The 18,625-nt window shown below is 52.6% G+C and overlaps 1 protein-coding gene across 2 annotated transcripts in view; it reads right to left on the reverse strand.

Moving 5' to 3' along the window:
• Positions 1-6,109: 6,109 nt before the first annotated feature.
• BCAS4 (breast carcinoma amplified sequence 4) overlaps positions 6,110-18,625 on the reverse strand; it is an 89,755-nt gene continuing 77,239 nt past the window's right edge. For both annotated transcript variants that reach the window (XM_025399711.1, XM_025399710.1), the window contains one exon: positions 6,110-6,805. In XM_025399711.1, the coding sequence (XP_025255496.1) occupies positions 6,683-6,805 (123 nt within the window). In that variant the 3' untranslated portion in view covers positions 6,110-6,682. The remainder of the gene's footprint in view (positions 6,806-18,625) is intronic.

Consider the following 18,625-nt stretch of genomic DNA (forward strand, 5'->3'; position numbering starts at 1 on the left):
TTCACACACTCCATATCCTTGGAATAAATTTCCCCTTGTCTGAGTCTCTGCTTTTATGGATCTCAAATGCAAATGCCCACAGGGGCTAGGCAGGTGAAATAAATTAGTGAAATAATTTAGGTATAAGAAAAGCCTGGAGAAGGCCGGGCGCGGTGGCTCAAGCCTGTAATCCCAGCACTTTGGGAGGCCGAGGCGGGCGGATCACGAGGTCAGGAGATCGAGACCATCCTGGCTAACATGGTGAAACCCCGTCTCTACTAAAAATACAAAAAAACTAGCCGGGCGTGGTGGCGGGCGCCTGTAGTCCCAGCTACTCGGAGGCTGAGGCAGGAGAATGGCCTGAACCCGGGAGGCGGAGCTTGCAGTGAGCCGAGATCGCGCCACTGCACTCCAGCCTGGGTGACACAGCGCGAGACTCCGTCTCAAAAAAAAAAAAAAAAAGAAAAGCCTGGAGAGCAGGACCCCCCAAAGCAACTTGACTTTATTTAGCTCATTGTTTTAAATTAGAATATCTAGCACTAAAAACAGTGCACTCACATTCTTAAGGCAACAAGCAAACAGGAAATTCAGTTATTTATATGCATTCTCCTAATTTTTAATTGGTGGCAACTGATTTTAACCATTTTTTGAATAGGCAAACACCAAAATATCAAAATTTTTAAAGTACAGTGAAAAGGATACCTCTCACCCCAGATATCCACCATTCTCAAATCTGTATTTATCCTTCCAGAGAATGGTAATGCCTTTTTCACATAGATAATAGCATGCCACATACATTTTTCTGCATTTGGCTTTCATATCTTGGCAATGTTTCCATACCAATTCATAAAGAACTCTTAATCCATTTTTACAACATTATAGTGTTCCATCATATAGTTGGGCTATAAAGGAATAAACCCCAGATCAATAAACACTTGGGTTCTTTCTAATCTTTTGCTATCTCACTGTGCAGTGACTAACATTGTACATTTATCTTTTATTTCTTGTGTGTGTAAACTCGATTCCTAGGGGTGGAATTACTGGGTCTGAGGACATTCCCCCTCCCCACCCCCTTTTTCTTTTAAAGAGATGGGGTTTTGCTTTGTCATTCAGGCTGGAGTGCGGTGGCATGATCACGGCTCACTGCAGCCTCAACCTCCTGGGCTCAAGCGATCCTCCTGCCTCAGCCTACTGAGTAACTAGAACCATTTCTAATTTTGATAGGCATGCCAATTGCCCCCATGAGAATGGTGTCCCACCATCAATGTACAAGAATATGTTTCTTCAAAATGTCACCAACAAGACCAGGCACAGTGGCTCATGCCTGTAATCCCAGCACTTAAGGAGGCTGAGGCAGGTGGATCACTTGAGGCCAGGAGTTTGAGACCAGCCTGGCCAACATGGCAAAACCCCATCTTACTAAAAACACAAAAATTAGCTGGGCATGGTGGTACACACCTTTAATCCCAGCTACTTGGGTGCCTGAGTTGGGAGGATCGCTTGAGCCCAGGAGGCAGAGGTTGCAGTGAGCCGAGATCATACCACTGCACTCCAGCCTGGGCAACAGAGCAGACACTGTCTCAAAAAAACAAAAACAAAACAAAACAGAATCAATAGTCTCATCAAAAATTTTAATCCTTGCCAGCCTGAAATGTGAAAAATCTCAGGGTATTTTTCCATACTTATTGGCATACATTAAGGCTGAGTATCTTTCCATGTTTTGCATTTTCCGTGAAACTCCTGTTTATAGCCTTTGCCTGTTTTGCCACTGTTTCCCTTTTTTGTAGGTGACATTTATTATGGAGATTATCCCTTTGTAGCATGAGATGCAAATATATTTTCCCAATTTGTCATCTATCTTTTGAATTTGCCTAGGATTTTGTGGTTTTGGGATCTTTTGGTTGCGTTCTCTGTTGGTTTTGCCATGCAGAGGTTTAAAATTTATATATATATATATACACACACAAAATCAAATTGACCTCTTTTATGGCTTCTCGATTTTGTACACTTCTCCAATGTGTTTACCTATTTCTTCAATAGATTCGTTTTATTTTACTTTTTAAGACAGGGTAACACTTTGTCACTCAGGCTGGAGTGCAGTGGCTGCACAATCTCAGCTCACTGCAGCCTCAACTTCCCTGGCTTGAGCAATCTTCCTGCCTCCCACCAAGTAGCTGGGTCTACAGGCAAGAACCACCATGCCTGGCTAATTTTTGTATTTTTTACAGAGAAGGGGTTTTGCTATGTTGCCCATGCTGGTCTTGAACTCCTGAGCTCAACCGATCCACCCACCTTGGCCTCCCAAAGTGGTAGGATTCGTGTGTGAGCCACTGCACCCGGCCAATAGATTCATTTTATACATCAAACTTCTAATTGATTTGCAATTTTGGAATTGTTCCAGGTGTGCTGAGTGAGGTATGGAGTTCTATTTTTTCAGGTCACCCAATTGTCACAACATGAAAACATCTTAGAACAATTCAGGGCAAACCACACATTTCTGCCAATCAGATACAACCCCATGGGCTGCTGTCTTGAAACCTCTTGCTTTGGTGAGCACGAAGTTCACATCCGCTGGCAAAGTGGGAAAGGGGGTTGACCGAAGAGCCTTGCTCTTGGGAAAAAATCTGTAGTGACCTTTCTACTGGTGTCCCTGTCCAACATCGACCACAAAAGAAAAAGACTGGCAGGCCTTGGTGGCTCGCGACTGTAATCCCAATAATCTGGGTGGCCAAGGTAGGAGGATCACTTGAGCCCAGGAGGTTGAGACCAGCCTGGACAATATAGCAAGACCCCATCTCTGTTTCAAAAAGAAAAAAAAGATCAGATCACCCTTTCCTAGGCTGCAGTTACCCTTACCAAGGGGTTAGAGGCCATCAATAGTCAGCAACTGAGGACATCATTGACTGGACAATGGAAACGTCAGGCACTTTGCTTTAATGAGGATGCACACGAAGTCACCTGGCACAAGGACAGTGCAGCCGCTCAGAGGACTGAGGTTGGGGGTTCGTGGCAAGGCGCAGTGTCCCGGCCTTCCTTCCCAGGTGTCTCCAAGTGTCCCTTAAAGCTCATTGTTTGGCAATGCAAATCCTAGGAACTTTGGAATGGCTACTTCCAGTTCATTTGTCACCTTTTCCCCGCAGATTTCCCTGTGCAACCTCACCCCTCCTAACAGGACAGAGAGAGCAGCCTCTACTCTCCCATGACTTCTAACTCTGACACGTAAGGGCAGTTCCTGAGTCACTCACTGTTCAGGCCCTCGGATGCCGCTGGTCAACTGAGAAATGCAGCACAAACAACCCTTTCCCCATCGCAGCCGGGGCCCTGCAACAGCAGCCTCCCATTACTGAGAGCCCCTCACCAGTGTGCCCAGCACGCACACAGCTCACCTCGTGTCACCCTAACCACAACCTATCAGGCCAGAGCCATCCTCATGTCTTACCGCAGGGGCGGCTGGACTCAGAGCAAGTGAAAAGCCCGGCCCACACAGCTAAGAGGCGTGGGAGTGGACAGTGCCGCCAGGCAGGCTAACCTCAGGGCCATGCTCCTAGCTCTCTGCTTTAGGACACTCAACGTTGCTATGGCTTAATCACATGGGATTTCCTTCCAACTCTCCCCGGCCCCTGTTTCAGGCGCGGGGAGGAGAAAGAAGCCTGGGAGTGCCCAACACTCAGCAGATACTCATCCTTCTGGAAATGAGTGTCCTCAACCGCTTGTCTAAAAACTTAACATTAGCTTCCTCCTTTTTCTTTTTTTTTTTTTGAGACAGGGTCTCGCTCCATTGCCCAGGCTGGAGTGAAGTGGCACAACCTAGGTTTGCTGCAACCTCCACCTCCCAGGTTCAAGCGATTCTCATGCCTCAGCCTCCCGAGTAGCTGGGACTACAGAGGTACACCACAGCACCTGGCTAATTTTTGTGTTTTTAGTAGAGATGAGGTTTCACTATGTTGGCCAGGCTGGTCTCGAATTCCTGACCTCAAGTGATCTGCCCACCTCGGCCTCCCAAAGTGCTGGGATTACAGGCATAAGCCACCGCACCCGGCCAACTTTCCATCCAATGCATGCTCTCCCTGAGCACACTGGGGCATGCAGAGTGTCCAAGCTCCCTTCGATAAAAACAGTCCCAGCCAATACAACACAGGCATGAGAATGAATGATCTACAGTGACACAGCAACAGGGACACCTCCCAAGGTAACATCAAGCCAATGACTCCAGAGACAAGAGATGACACAACATAGGTACACATCCCGTGTGTCCTCTCTATACAGCGCACAGAAACTAGAAACTCCAGCCCATACAGTTAGATGTCAGTATGCTGTCAGCCTGGGGTGGGGGTGGGCATGGGCATGGACCAGAAGGGGGCATTAGGGGGCTACTCAGTGCTGATAATGTTGGTTGGTTGGTTTCTCAGTCTGGTGAGGCTTAAATAGATGCATTCAGTTTGTGAAAAATTTAGTGAACCACTTAGGCACCCCTTTCTGTAAAGTAAATTATACTTCAATAAAAGTTTCTGCCAACACAACATTTTGGGAGGCCAAAACGGGAGGGTCCCCTGAGCCCAGAAGTTCAAGACCAGCCGGAACAATATAGGGAGACCCTGTCTCTACAAAAAATAAAACAAACGTGAAAAGTTGCCAGGCATGGTGGTGCACGTCTGTGGTCCCAGCTACTTGGAAGGCTGAGGAAGGAGGATCACTTGAGCCCAGGAGTTTGAGGTTTCAGGGAGCCGTGATCACACCACTGTACTCCAGCCTGGGTGACAGGAGTCTCATAAAAAAAAAAAAAAAAAATTGCAAAAGTTACCTCAATAAAAAATTGCTGGCCGGGCACGATGGCTCACACCTGTACTCCCAGCACCTTGGGAGGTCAAAGTAGGAGGATCACCTGAGGTCAGGAGTTCGAGACTAGCCTGGCCAACATGGTGAAACCCCGTCTCTACTAAAAATACAAAAATTAGCTGGGCGTGGTGGTGGGCTCCTGTAATCCCAGCTCCCTGGGAGGCTGAGGCAGGAAAATAGCTTGAACTAGGGAGGCGGAGGTTGCAGTGAGCTGAGATCGTGCCACTGCACTACAGCCTGAGTGACAGAGTGAGACTCCATCTCAAAAAAAAAAAAAAAAGAAAGAAAAATGCCGACTTTTCCAGAAACAAGGGGTCTACCTATATCTTTTAATTCCAAAAATTGTCCTAAACTATTTCCCTGCTTTTCTGTTTTTAATTAAAAAAAAAAAAAATTTAGCCAAGGTCTCACTTGGTTATCCAGGCTAGAGTGTAGTGGCACAATCATGGCTCACTGCAGCCTCAACCTCCCAGGCTCAAGCAATCCTCCTGCCTCAGCCTCCCAAGTAGCTGGGACCACAGATGTGCACCAACACACCCAACTAATTTTTGTATTTTTGGTAGAGACATGGTCTATGTTGCCCGGGCTGGTCTCAAACTCCTGGGCTTAAGCGATCCACCCACCTCAGCCTCCCAAAGTGCTGGGATCCCAGGCATGAGCCGCTGCACCTGGCCTCTACTCTCTCTTGCCAGATGCAACATTTTAGGCTTCCTTGAAAAACTTTTTTGGGGGGTGGGGGACAAGGTCTTGCTCTGTTGCACATGCTAGGGTGCAGTAGAATAATCACGACTCACTGCAGTCTTGACCCCCTGTGCATAAGCGACCCTCATGCCTCAGCCTCCCAAGGTGCTGGGATTACAGGCATGAGTCACCTTGGTCACGCAGATTATCTTGAAATTCTAATGCAGGTCTACAGTTCAGTCCTGTATGTGCATAGCGGACTTGGCTGTATGTATGTGTGTGTTCTTGGCTCTTCGAGGAATTCCAGAAATACCCATTACAGGTTGAAGTCACCGTGAGAAATCTGGAGTGTTAGGACAATTGCAGGAAACTCATCTGCATGGGAAGAAATGCGGGTAAACAAGCCTTTGAAGACCCTGGGGGTCCTAATGACCTCTGCATTCTTGCTGGGAATCCAAAGGCCGGGACTATCCCCTCCCCTCAGCTAGAGCCTCATAAACAGATGCCCAGGATCAGGCTCTCACAGGTGACACACAGGAGGAACCTTCTGGAAAACATTGCCCAGGTGAAAAGGAAACTATCACTCCCCATCATTCTCACACCAGACCAGGACTGAGCTCTCGACACCTTTATTGGAAGGATCCTCAAGGCTGTGGGCACCGAGGTCTAGGGGCAACACAACCAGCACCCATCCACCCATCCACCCACCACAGTGGCAGAGCGCACCCCGTGCAAAACCCCATCACAGAGAGGACCATGGAGCCGCTGCAAAGCCATCATGGAGAGAAGGAAAGTCCCCACTGTCCATCAGCCCCGGCCAGGCCTGGCCCCTCAACCCCTGTAGAACCCCAGGCAGGCCAACGTGGGAGGCACCACACGTGGGTTCCAACTGCTTCTCCAAACCCTGTAGTCTCACATGAGGCAGGGAGGAAATCTGAAAATGGCAGCAGCCTGGGCGCGGAGGCTGCTGCCCGTGATCCCACCACGTTGAAAGGCCAAGGCGGGTGGATCACTTGAGCCCAGGAGTTTGAGATCAGCCTGGATAACATAGTGAGAGCCCATCTCGACATTTTAAAAAATGTCTTTAAAATATAAAATAAACAGCAATACAAAGAAAAAACCCCCCAAGCTGCAGCATGTACACAATGTCACTTTTCCAGCGCTCCTGATGGGAAGACCACAAAGCTCACAGAGGCCGAGGGCAGGTGCGGGGGTGGTGCTGTGCCTCCCTGGCGTCCGCAGGAAAATAGTCCTCCGTCCTGTACAGTGTGGGCAGCTCATACGTCACGGGTACTGGTGCAGGCGACTTCTGGAATGACAAGAAATGGTGCTCTATCGGCAATTTGGATCCACTTGTTCCATGACCCAGGAATTCCCCGTCTACAAGTTCATCCCGCAAGACTCACACATATGACCAAAGACTCTGAGCTCCTCTAACAGCACTGCCTGTGACAGCCAAAGCTGGCCACCCAAAGGGACCAAGACATCCATGTCATGCCCTCTCCATAACGGAATACCCTGTAGGCATCAAGAAGAGCCAGGCAGCCCAGGCGCAGTGGTTTATGACTGTAATCCCAGCACTTTGCGGGGGCCAACGTGGGCGGATCACTTGAGGTCAGGAGTTTGAGGCCAGCCTGGCCAACATAGTCAAAGCCTGTCTCTACTAAAAATACAGAAATTAGCCAGGCGTGGTAGCGCACACTTGTAATCCCAGCTACTTGGGAGGCAGAGGCAGGAGAATCACTTGAACCCGGGAGACGGAGGTTGCAGTGAGCCGAGATTGTGCCACTGCACTCCACCCGGGCAACAGAGTGAGACAATGTCTCGGAGGGGGGAAAAAAAAAAAAGAGCCAGGCAGATCAATATGTTCTGGCAGAGAAGGACTAAGAAAACAAGGTGAGAAGGGCAGACATGTGACAAAGGGACCTGTACCGACACGTGACAGCTCTGCAGGGCCATCCCAGAGCCTGGGTACAGTGGCTGTGGTTGGTGACATGATTTTTTTTTTTTTTTTGAGACAGAGTCTTGCTGTGTCACCCAGCCTGGAGTACAGTGGTGCCATCTTGGCTCACTGCAACCTTCGCCTCCTGGGTTCAAGCGATTCTCCTGCCTCAGTCTCCCAAGTTAGCTGGGATTATAGGCGTGCGCCACCACACCCGGCTTTTTTTTTTTTTTTTTTTTTTTTTTTTTTTTAGTAGAGATGAGGTTTCGCCATGTTGGCCAGGCTAGTCTCAAATGCCGGGCCTCCAGTGACTCGCCCGCCTCAGCCTCCCAAAGTGCTAGGATGACAGGTGTGAGCCACCGCGCCTGGCCAGGACTGATTTTTCTTCCACTGTGTACCCATCTGTGCTGCCTGGAGTTCCTGCCATATGCATGTGCTACTCTTTCAAAAAACAAAACCATTTTAAGAAGTGCTTCCTCATTTCTGGTGAGGATTTTTGTGGAGGGAGGCGGGGAAGGGGAGATTTCCCATTGAGCCGCTCACTGCGCGCTGGCTGGCGGGCTCCTGCAGGCTGCCAAGCATCTCCAGGAAAAACCAGGTTACCAACAACCACCCGGAATGACGGCTCTCAAACTTGGCCATGCGCTGGAATCTCCTGGGAGTGTTATGAAATACTGATGCCCAGGGCCCACACCAGGGAGTCGGATGTCACTAGTCTGGGGCATGGCCTGGGGGTGGGACATTTCACAGCTCCCAGGTGATTCTCGTGCAGAATCCAGGCTGCAAGGACCGTGGCCTGTACCAGAGGAAGGAGAGGGCTCCTGGGCTGCTGTTCCTGGTTGGAGCTGGTGGAGATGAGCAAGGATGCAGGGCCAAGGGGGACAGAGGGAGGGGACCTTCTCACCACCCCCGACCCTGTCCCCCAGCTCTCTGCACTGTCTCATCTCCTGGCTACCTCTGCCCACTCTGGCTGAGACCCAGTTCTGGCTACAGCTGAAAGCTGGGTGTCAGTGCAGGGATATGGGCTCCAGACTGTGGCCAATGACAGCTCCCCAACTGCCAGACACCTTTGCAGACCCCTTCCCGTGCTCCCTGCTTCCCTTCCCTCCCCTCCCTCTGCACTTGACACCACGACCCCAGTGCAGAGGGGGAGATCAAGGCTCAGGAGGTGCCCTGCCCCAAGTCACACATCCTCCAAGCATCTGTCCACCAGCAACTGACTTACAGGGCACCAGGCCAGCCCTGTCCTGTGCGCTGAGGAGACAGCCATGAACAAGACAACCATCCCAGCCTTCATGGGGCATGGCACTCACTTAGTGGGGACACAGATGAACCAGGAGAAACAATGCTACCCTATGATGTGGGCTAATGGCAGGATGGGCACAAAGGCCTGGGGAACCCAGATGGGGCCTCAGCTCATCCTAGAGGGTTGGGGGAATTTTGGGGGCTGAGCTGTCTAGAACCTTCACAGCCTCAGCAGCAGCTGGCCAGGAGTCAGGAGAAGTGGGGTATAGCGGTGCCAAGGGCCGGTGTTCCAAGCCAAGGGAACAGCCTGCGCTGAGTGGCTGGGGTGTAGGACTGTGGGGATCAGCGCGTAGACAGGGAGGAAGCCAGACAATGGGCCGGGGCCACCTGTGCTCACTCTTGCAAGCCAAGCTATAACCTTGATCCCAGGAGCACTGGGGGCCTTTAAAGCTCCCAAGCGGGAGGCTGTGTGTGTGATGAGGTCTGCGCTTCAGGAACAGCAGGGAGAGAATACACTCTAGGGGCGAGAGTGGAGCCACGAGGAGGCTGTTGCATGTGTCCCCCGAAAGTGAGAGTGGCTAGGTAATCACGTCTGGGCTCCAGGGCCTTGGCTTCCCACCATACCACACCGAGCCTGTTACAGAAGGGAGCCATCAAAGGATCTTACATAAGGTGCAACACGCTCTGACGTCTAGGGACCTCATCCCAGCCTGCGTCACCACCTCCACATCTGGAAAACCAGGACAAGTGACGCAACTTGGCCAAGGGTGAACCTCACACACGGCAAATGGAATGTTCTGCCCAGCCAATGCTCAGTCAGCCACTCTTGGCTCAGCCTGCTCGGGGATGACTCGGAAGATGAGGCCTATTCCCACCTGCCCCTCTTCTCCTAGCACGTTCCCGAGCTATCCCTGCCTCTGTGGGTCAATGGACACACGTCCCCCTGATGGCACTGCAATCAGAACACAAACAGGAGCTGAGCCACAAGATACATCTCCAGCCAGAGGGCTGCGGCTGGTGGGTACCCACAGGTATGGGTACCCACAGGTGTGGGATTTCACCCTCTTTCTTTTTAATGATGGCCTGAGAACTGGCTGTCATAGTATCTAGAAAATGCAACATTCGGCCGGGCGCGGTGGCTCAAGCCTGTAATCCCAGCACTTTGGGAGGCCGAGATGGGTGGATCACGAGGTCAGGAGATCGAGACCATCCTGGCTAACACAGTGAAACCCCGTCTCTACTAAAAAATACAAAAAAGTAGCCGGGCGAGGTGGCGGGCGCCTGTAGTCCCAGCTACTCGGGAGGCTGAGGCAGGAGAATGGCGGGAACCCAGGAGGTGGAGCTTGCAGTGAGCTGAGATCCGGCCACTGCACTCCAGCCTGGGCGACAGAGCCAGACTCCGTCTCAAAAAAAAAAAAAAAAAAGAAAATGCAACATTGAAGTGAATCATGGGAGTTCCAAGCCCGCCCCTCTCATCCTGACACGTGACTAGGGCCAAAGAGTGTTCTGTGATCTGAAAAGAAACGGCCCTTCTTCTCCTGGCCCTGAGGACCCAGGCAAGGGTCAGTGACCAGGCCAGGCCAGAGCCAGTGTCCAGCCCAGCCAGGCGGCCTCTCCTAGGCCAGCTGGGCCTCATCCCAAATCCCTGTTCCTTTTTGAAATGGTTCTATGAAGAAGGATGGAGTTTCTGTCTCCTCCCTCAAGGAGATGGATTCTAAAAATGGAGGAAAAATCAATATCCTTATGAAGAAGCCAAAGAGAAGGAGTGGTGAGAGGCTGCTGGCAGCTCTAGATGTGATCGTATCTTCAGGCCTGGAGAGAACTAATGCAAGGAACTCCCAACAATCACATCCCTCCTGGTGACAGAGGGGAAAGGTCCTCCCTGAATTTGGACAAGGGGGTCGCAGGGAGACAAGCTCTGTCGGTGTCTGGCCAAACGTCACAATGGATTACTGAACAGCTGCTTCCTGTGCACTCAGAAAGGAAGTCAATCACTAGGAGCCCCCAGGGGCTCCACGGAGAACAAGCATGCTTTCCCTTTTCAGGAGGGCCACTGCTCTGGAAGACCAGACAAAAGGCTGCAGAGGCTGGTGCCGCTCCACATCCACTCAGGCCCAAGCCTCACACCTGGGAGGACATGCTGGAGACACGTGGGTGAGTAACCACAGCTCTTTGGAGAACGGGGCTCAAGTCAGCCAGGCAGGGGCAGAGGGGCATGAGCCAGGCAAGGGGCAGAGGGGCATGAGCCAGGCAAGGCGCAGAGGCGCATGAGCCAGGCAGGGACAGAGGGGCATGAGCCAGGCAGGGGCAGAGGGGCATGAGCCAGGAAGCTCAGGTGTTTCCTCTTCAGACCAAAACACAGTCTTGGAGAACGGTGGGCATGGGTGGGCGCTGTATCAGCCTGTCTGTCCACTTCCCCTTGGGGTGCTAGCATCTTGATTTTATTTTATTTTTGAGACAGAGCCTCACTCTGTTACTCAGGCGGGAATGCAATGGCACAATCTCGGCTCACTGAAGCCTCCGCCTCCCGGGTTCAAGCGAGTCTCCTGCCTCAGCCTCCCGAGTAGCTGGGATTACTAAAGGCGCCCACCACCACATCCGGCTTATTTTTTTGTATTTTTGTAGAGACGGGGTTTCACCATGTTGGCCAGGCTGGTCTTGAACTCCTGACCTCAGGTGATCTGTCTGCCTCGGCCTCCCAAAGTGTTGGGATTACAGGGGTGAGCCACCACGCCCGGCTGCATCTTGATTTTTCCAAGGGATCCCCTCGTGCCCAACTCCCCATCTAAGCAGATCCCCACCCCCTCCACAGCTCAGGTTGGGGCTAAGAGCAGTCCCAGCCCATGTGAGCAGCTCACCCTCCACCCACGGAGGTGAGTCCAGGAGTGAGCATGTGACAGGGCCACTGCGATTCTTGCTACTGGGACAGGGATGCTCTCCCCAGAGGTTCCTGGGAGTTCAGGTGACGGGCCACTCCTGCTGCCCCACCAGGGGCCCGCCTGAGAATGAAGCCGGCGCAGAGGGATGCAGAGTTGGAAGACAGGGCAAGACAGAGTCCTGCCAATATCACTTTGAGCACGTGAACCCTATTTTGCTGAAGACTGGAATTACCCTGGGGCTTTTCCTGTTCATGAGCCTCAAAATTATCTTGTTCCTTTAAGCCACGCTGACCAGGGTTGCTTGTAACTAAGAGTCCTGCCTGAAATAAATAATAAACCCCCCGGGGTGGCAGCAAGTGCTTTGAAACCAGCCGCCTGAATCAGCAGGTGAGGGCTGGTGTGTGAGGCTGAAAACAACCAGATGCCTGCAGGGCTGTCAGGCTGCAGACGCCCCTGGCAGATGGACAGGACCACGCCCCGGAGGCAGACCCCCTCACTGGCACACCCGCATGCCACGGAAACCACTTTCACACCCATTCTCTCTTAGATTCTCATGGCAGCCTGCAAGGGAGGAGTCACTGTGTCTCAGAGGTCCGAGGAGGGAGACAGCAGTGGAGCTGGGGTCCACTTGGGCCTGTCCAGCTCCAAGACCAGCCCTTGCCCATCACGCTACAGGGCTCCTTGATGGAGCAGCAAATTCAAACCCTAGGGTTTTCACCCTTGAAAATCTCCGAGGGGACTTCAGAGCTCTCCACCTCCCGCCCCTCGCCCTCCGGCTGGGAATGAGTCCCCGCTGGGGTCCACGGGGTATGTCCAACCCTTTGGAATCCGGCTCCCCACCCCCTCCTCCCGTGCCGCAGGCAGGAATGTTCTCTGCTCTGGGATAGGATAGGTCAAGACACAGAAACCTGACTCGGCTGTGAGCTCCTCCCCAGCCTACCCCAGACCAAGGCCCGCCTCTGCCAGAGGGAGTGCTGGGGCGCAGGGCCTGGCTGCTTTCTGAGTCTCCCCACACCCCCGCAGGTCCCTGCGTCCACCCTGCACACCTGAGTTCCCAAACCTGCAGTGCACAGGCCAAATGCATGTGTGCTGGATCTGCTTCGTGATTTTGTAAAAATGGAATTAACTTCAAACATACAAAAATCAGATTTCCCGTGAAAAGCAGACTGCCGGTTTCTCTTGGAAAATCAGACCGTCGGGCGGCTCCGGGCCCACAGTCCCTCGTGGCTGAAAGTGGCTGAGCTGAGGAGCCCCAGCCCCTGAGATCCCCACAGTTCCTGTGACCTGCTGCGTCTGGCCGAAGTCTCAGAGTTAGCCCCAGCAATCCGTACCACCCAGCAGCTCCTTTTCGCACAAAGACCTCAAACGTTTGTCACAGCATGTGATAGGATGAAGCCTCAGGCCCCGGCTGGGTTCACAGCCTCTCTTCTGAAGCCCCCCAGTCAGAACAAGCTCTGCTCTAAAGCCACGCCCACCACCTCCGGGCCTCCGTTTGCCCTGTGCTGCTCTGTTTCTACAAACCTTCCACAGCCCCTCGCCAGTCCTGGCCCACCCGCATCTCCCTCTTGGGAAGCCCTAATCGCACATCCCTGACCCTGCATGGTTTTCAGGTCAGGGTCAGCAAATGTTTTCTGTAAAGAGCTAGACAGTAAATATTTTACGCTTTGCCAACCACAGTCTCGGTCACAACCACTCAACTCTGCCCAGGTAGTATAAATGCAGCCAGAGACAATATGTAAACAGAAGGCATGGCTGTGTGCCAATAAAACTTTATTTACAAAAGCAATGGCAGGCTGGGTGTGGTGGCTCACGCCTATAATCCCAGCACTTTGGGAAGCCAAGGTGGGCAGATCATCTGAGGTCAGGAGTTCGAGACCAGCCTGGCCAAAATGATGAAACCCCATCTCTACTAAAAATACAAAAAGCTGGGTGTGGTGGCAGGTGCCTGTAATCCCAGCTACTTGGGAGGCTGAGGCAAGAGAATCACTTATACCAGAAGGCGGAAGTTACAGTGGGCTGAGATCGCGCCACTGCACTCCAGCCTGGGCAACAGAGCGAGGCTCCATCTCAAAAAAAAAAAAAAAAAGCAGTGGCAGGCCAGATTTGATCCCCAAACCATAGTTTGCTTCTGAATTAAATCTGTCCTCCCAAATAGAACAGGAATGACAAACCCTTGCCTATACCTCCCTACCAAGCCAGGTCATCAGACATGGCTACCCAGTTGCAGGGCCAGGCCTGCCTCGGTGACCGTCCTCGGGCCTGACTTTTATGTGGTTGGTTGTTCTTGGGTGATCACTGCAGCCCCAGCCAGTGCTGACTCGCCCAGAACAGGCAAGAGGCACAGGTCAACATGGCTGCTGGGCCCAGCATCCTCCACCCCAGAAGGAGGGGCGGACACACTGCACCTGTACTCGCAGGCTGGGATCCAAAGTTGTCCAGGGTCTGCCCCAGCCACCCACAGCCCCCCCAGAACCTGGGCCAGCCCCTGGGGGCCTGAAGCCTCAGGCCAGCCAAGTGGAGGAGCTCAGGTGCCTGCTGTCAGAGGCCCACCTTCATCCCCCAGGGCACTGGGCACCCCCAGTGCCAGGGAACTTGAGAGAGGCCCATCCTACTGTGAAAACAACCATGCCTACTACACGCCAGGTGACACTACTTCTAACCTCACAGCACTCTTTAAGGCAGGGTTTCTCATCCTCCTCAGCCTCACTTTCTTCCTCTACGAAACAGGGATAACGCCGTCAACTTCACTGAATCCTGCCTGGAGCATGGCAGTGAGGCTGGAGGTGCTGCAGCTACCTTGAGACCAGGAAGACAAAAGCCACATGCTAAGGATGGCACAACAGCAGCCAGGAGAAGCCTGGGTCCCTGACTACTTCCTTGAGACACCCTGTCAGCTCAATGGGCCACCTCAGTACCTCTTGTCACAAGTAGGAAAAAACAGCAACCTATTTGCTCAAAGCACCACGTGCAGCCTGATGTACACATCCTCTTGTTCTCATGATCCCTCTGTTCATAGCAAGCCACCCAGGTCACACAGAGAGTAAATGCACTGAGCCAGGACTCAAGCCCGGGTTGTTCAGATAATGAAATCAAAGGATCAGGCTGAGCATGGCAGCCTGCAATCCTGGCCTTTGGGAGGCCAAGGTGGGAGGATCTCTTGAGTCCAAGAGTTCAAGGCCAGCCTAGGCAACATAGCGAGACCCCCCACCTCTACAAAAACAAAAACATTAGCTGGTCGGGGTGGCACATACCTGTAGTCCCAGCTACTCAGGAGGCTGAGGTGACAGCATCACTTGAGCCCTGGAGGTCGAGGCTGCAGTGAGCCGTGATTGTGCCACTGCACTCCAGGCTGGGCAATAGAGCAAGACTCTGACTCAAAAAAAGAAAGAAAGGATCACCCAAGAAGCGACAACTGCTAGATGCAAAAGCAAGCAGATGAGGAGGAGAAGCAAATCTCAAAATCATTCCAAAACAATTCCAAATTGCCTGCGTCTGCCCCTCCTCCCTTGAGTAGGGCTGCACTCCAAAGAGCAGGGTATGGAAAGGGGGGAAAGCAACTGCACAGTGGAGAAACCTGGCAAACATCACTTGGGCCAGGTGACCCACCTCCAGCAGCATCAGTGCTGAGCCATGCTGAGGTATCCCTGCTATGATGTGATGAGAAGGGCGCCTTACCTCTGTGGTCTTCCTCCCCCAAACCCACAGCCCTGATCTAAGCATGAGAAAAACATCAGATAGGCCCTAATTAAAGGGTATTGTTCAAAATACCTACCCGATATTCTCAAAACTGTCAAGGTCATCAAAAACAAGGAAAGTCTGAGGCTGGGGCATGGTGGCTCATGCCTGTAATCCCAGCACTTTGTGTGGGTTTTTTTGTTTTGTTTTGTTTTGAGATGGAGTTTCTCTCTGTCACCCAGGCTGGACTGCAGTGGCATGATCTTGGCTCACTGCAAACTCTGCCTCCCGGGTTTAAGCGATTCTCATACCTCAGTTTCCCCAGTAGCTGAGATTACAGGTGCGCACCACCACACCTGGCTAATTTTTGTATTTTTAGTAGAGACAGGGTTTCACCATGTTGGCCAGGCTGGTTTGAACACCTGACCTCAAGTGATCTGCCCACCTTGGCCTCCCAAAGTGCTGGGATTACAGGAGTGAGCCACCATGCCTGGCCAATCCCAGCACCTTGGGAGGCCAAGGCAGGAGGATCCCTTGAGCAAGGGATTTCAAGGCCAGCCTGGCCTACATAGGGAGACCTCATCTCTACAAACAAAACCCAAAAAATTAGCTGGGCATGGTGGCATGCACCTGCAGTCCTAGGTACTTGAGAGGCTGAGGTGGGAGGATCACCTGAGCTCTGGAGGTCAAGGCTACAGTGAGCCATTATCTTGCCTGCACTCTAGCCTGGGCAACAGAACGAGACCCTCTCTCCAACATAACAACAACAACAAAAACCCAAAACCAAAAACACCAAACCAAACCAAACCAAACCAAACCGAACCGAACCGAACCAAACCAAACCAAACCAAACCAAACCAAACCAAGAAAGTCTGAGAAACTGTCAGAGGAGAGCAGGCTGGGGAGACATGATGACTGAATGTAGTATTGGATCCTGGAACAGAAAAAGGCTTTAGGGAAACCGAAGCAACTGTGTTCATAATGTGTCAGTGTTGGTTCCTTAGCTGTAACAACGCACACAGTAAAATGTTAACAACAGAAGCAGCTGGCCGAGGGGTACAGAGACAGTCTCTGTACTATTACAGCAACTTCGCTCTAATTCTATAATTTTTTTTTAAAGCCAACAGAAGAAACAGATCAGTCTCACTCCATAAACCAAGCCCCAGCCTCTCTTAATTCAACCTCAGTGACCAAGAACGGAGCATTTACAGAGTGCCCAGCCCACGATGGGACCTACAGGGTCACAGAGCATTTATCCTCACAGTGGCTGGGAGAGGCAGGGATCCTCCATCCCACTTTGCAAAAGGGGAAACTGAGGCTCAGGGAGTCACTTGGCCATACCCAGTCAGCCGGGAATTGGCAGAGCTGGGGTTCGACCCCAGGCCTGCCCAGCTCCAGCATCTGCACTGTCCCAGCACACAGGCACCCCCGGAGCTGTGTGGAGCTGGGGGTGAGCGCTCAGTCAGGAACCAGGATGTCCCTTCAGCATCTGCCCTCCAACCTCAGGACCCTTAGGGGTTGCTCGATCTGGTCCACTCAGAGAGCACAAATGGGTCACCTTTGGTCAGCATCCGGCTTGCAGACGAATTTAAAAATGAGTTCGTTGCCAACAGTGAAGAACTGGGATGTTCAAATAAACACTGAGTGCCTATTTCTCTAGAAAAACTGAGCTATCTGGCCACCGTGGGCCCGCATTCCCGCAGGGTGCAGTGAGCTGCCTCATCAACCAGGACACGTGCTGTCTGCTTTGCCACTGTCCCTGCCTGGCCTGCAGGACCTGTGGAGCCCTGTGGGCATCCAAGCTGGCAGTGGCTCCCAGCTCACAACGCCAGGCCAAGGCTCCATAAGGTTGAAGAGGATGCCAGTGGAGAGGCCTCTGCTTACCCTGAGCCCTACGGGTAAGGGACTGCTGATCTGGGGCCACCACCATGGCCTGTGGCTGCTGTCCCTCCCTTACTGTCTCCTCCAGTGCTTTTTTTTTTTTTTTTTTTGAGACGGAGTCTCGCTCTGTCGCCCAGGCTGGAGTGCAGTGGCCGGATCTCAGCTCACTGCAAGCTCCACCTCCCGGGTTTACGCCATTCTCCTGCCTCAGCCTCCCGAGTAGCTGGGACTACAGGCGTCCGCCACATCGCCCGGCTAGTTTTTTGTATTTTTTAGTAGAGACGGGGTTTCACCGTGTTAGCCAGGATAGTCTCGATCTCCTGACCTCGTGATCCACCCGTCTCGGCCTCCCAAAGTGCTGGGATTACAGGCTTGAGCCACCGCGCCCGGCCGTCCTCCAGTGCTTTCAAGAGCCATGAGTGAGGACCTGTGATGATGCCACTGTACAGATGAGAAAGCGGGCTTGGAGACAACAGGGCTAGGCCATGTGCCCAGGGTCCCAGCTGGTCAAAGGCTGAGGGGAGACTCAACTGGGCTCTTCCAAGCTCTTGGTGGCAGCCCCCACTACCGCCGGCCCCCAGGGCCCGTCCCCTAGGTCCTGGGCACCCTGCTGTGTCCGGGCTCCGGGCTTTCTGTACCTCAGCCTGTCCTGCCTACAATGTCTGTGTCTGCTCCAGAGCCCTGAGTCTTCCAGAACACTGACAGCTGTGAGCAGAACCCCTCCCATTTCTCTGTAGGCAGCCCCTGCGTGTCCAATCCTGCCCTTGGGGTTGGGCTGGACAGCCTTGCAGAGCTCGTGCAGACATCGGCCCCTTCCCATCTGAATCCTCCTGCCCAGTCCAGCCCAGCCTTGGCCCCAGCCTCTGCCGGCCCAGTGACCACAGCAGCTGGTGGACATGGGAGGCTGCCGAGACCCTAGTGACAGAAGCACAGGGTTTGGGGCTGCTAGAGCTGGCAGCCGGTGCCCAGGGTGAGCCAGCAGCAGGGACAAGCTGCGGCAATCTTGTTAAGGTGATGCTGACCCAAGGGGGCAGCTCTGGAAGGTTCCTGGATGCCCACGAATTCTGCTGTTAGCTGGAGGAAAAGTGTTAACATGGAAACCAGCAGAGGAGTGGCCCCAGAAGTCTTGCCAAGCTGCTGGCTACTAAATCCAAGCTCGCGCACAGGGACAGCAGGTCGGGGTGTCGGTGTCACAGCACCCTCCAAACCCAGGGCTCCATGGGGCACCAGCTCCTGATTGGGTCTGGTCCCTCCAAACTTGGTCAACAAACTCTGCTGTCCATGGGCCAAGTCCCCTCTTTCCTCCTGCCCCTCCCCATCCCTCTGTCCTAGAGTCCTGACTCCCTCCTTCAATTGATGGTTTGTGCCAGAGTCATCCTACTTGAGCACCAAGGCACCTGGGCTTTGCTCCTGTCACATGGCCACTGACTGTATAGGACACACAAGTATATATATATATATATATATATATATATTGTTTTTTTTTTTTTTTTTTTTTTTTTTTTTT

The sequence above is a fragment of the Theropithecus gelada genome, chromosome 10 (genome assembly GCF_003255815.1).
Source record: "Theropithecus gelada isolate Dixy chromosome 10, Tgel_1.0, whole genome shotgun sequence".
Lineage (NCBI taxonomy): Eukaryota > Metazoa > Chordata > Mammalia > Primates > Cercopithecidae > Theropithecus > Theropithecus gelada.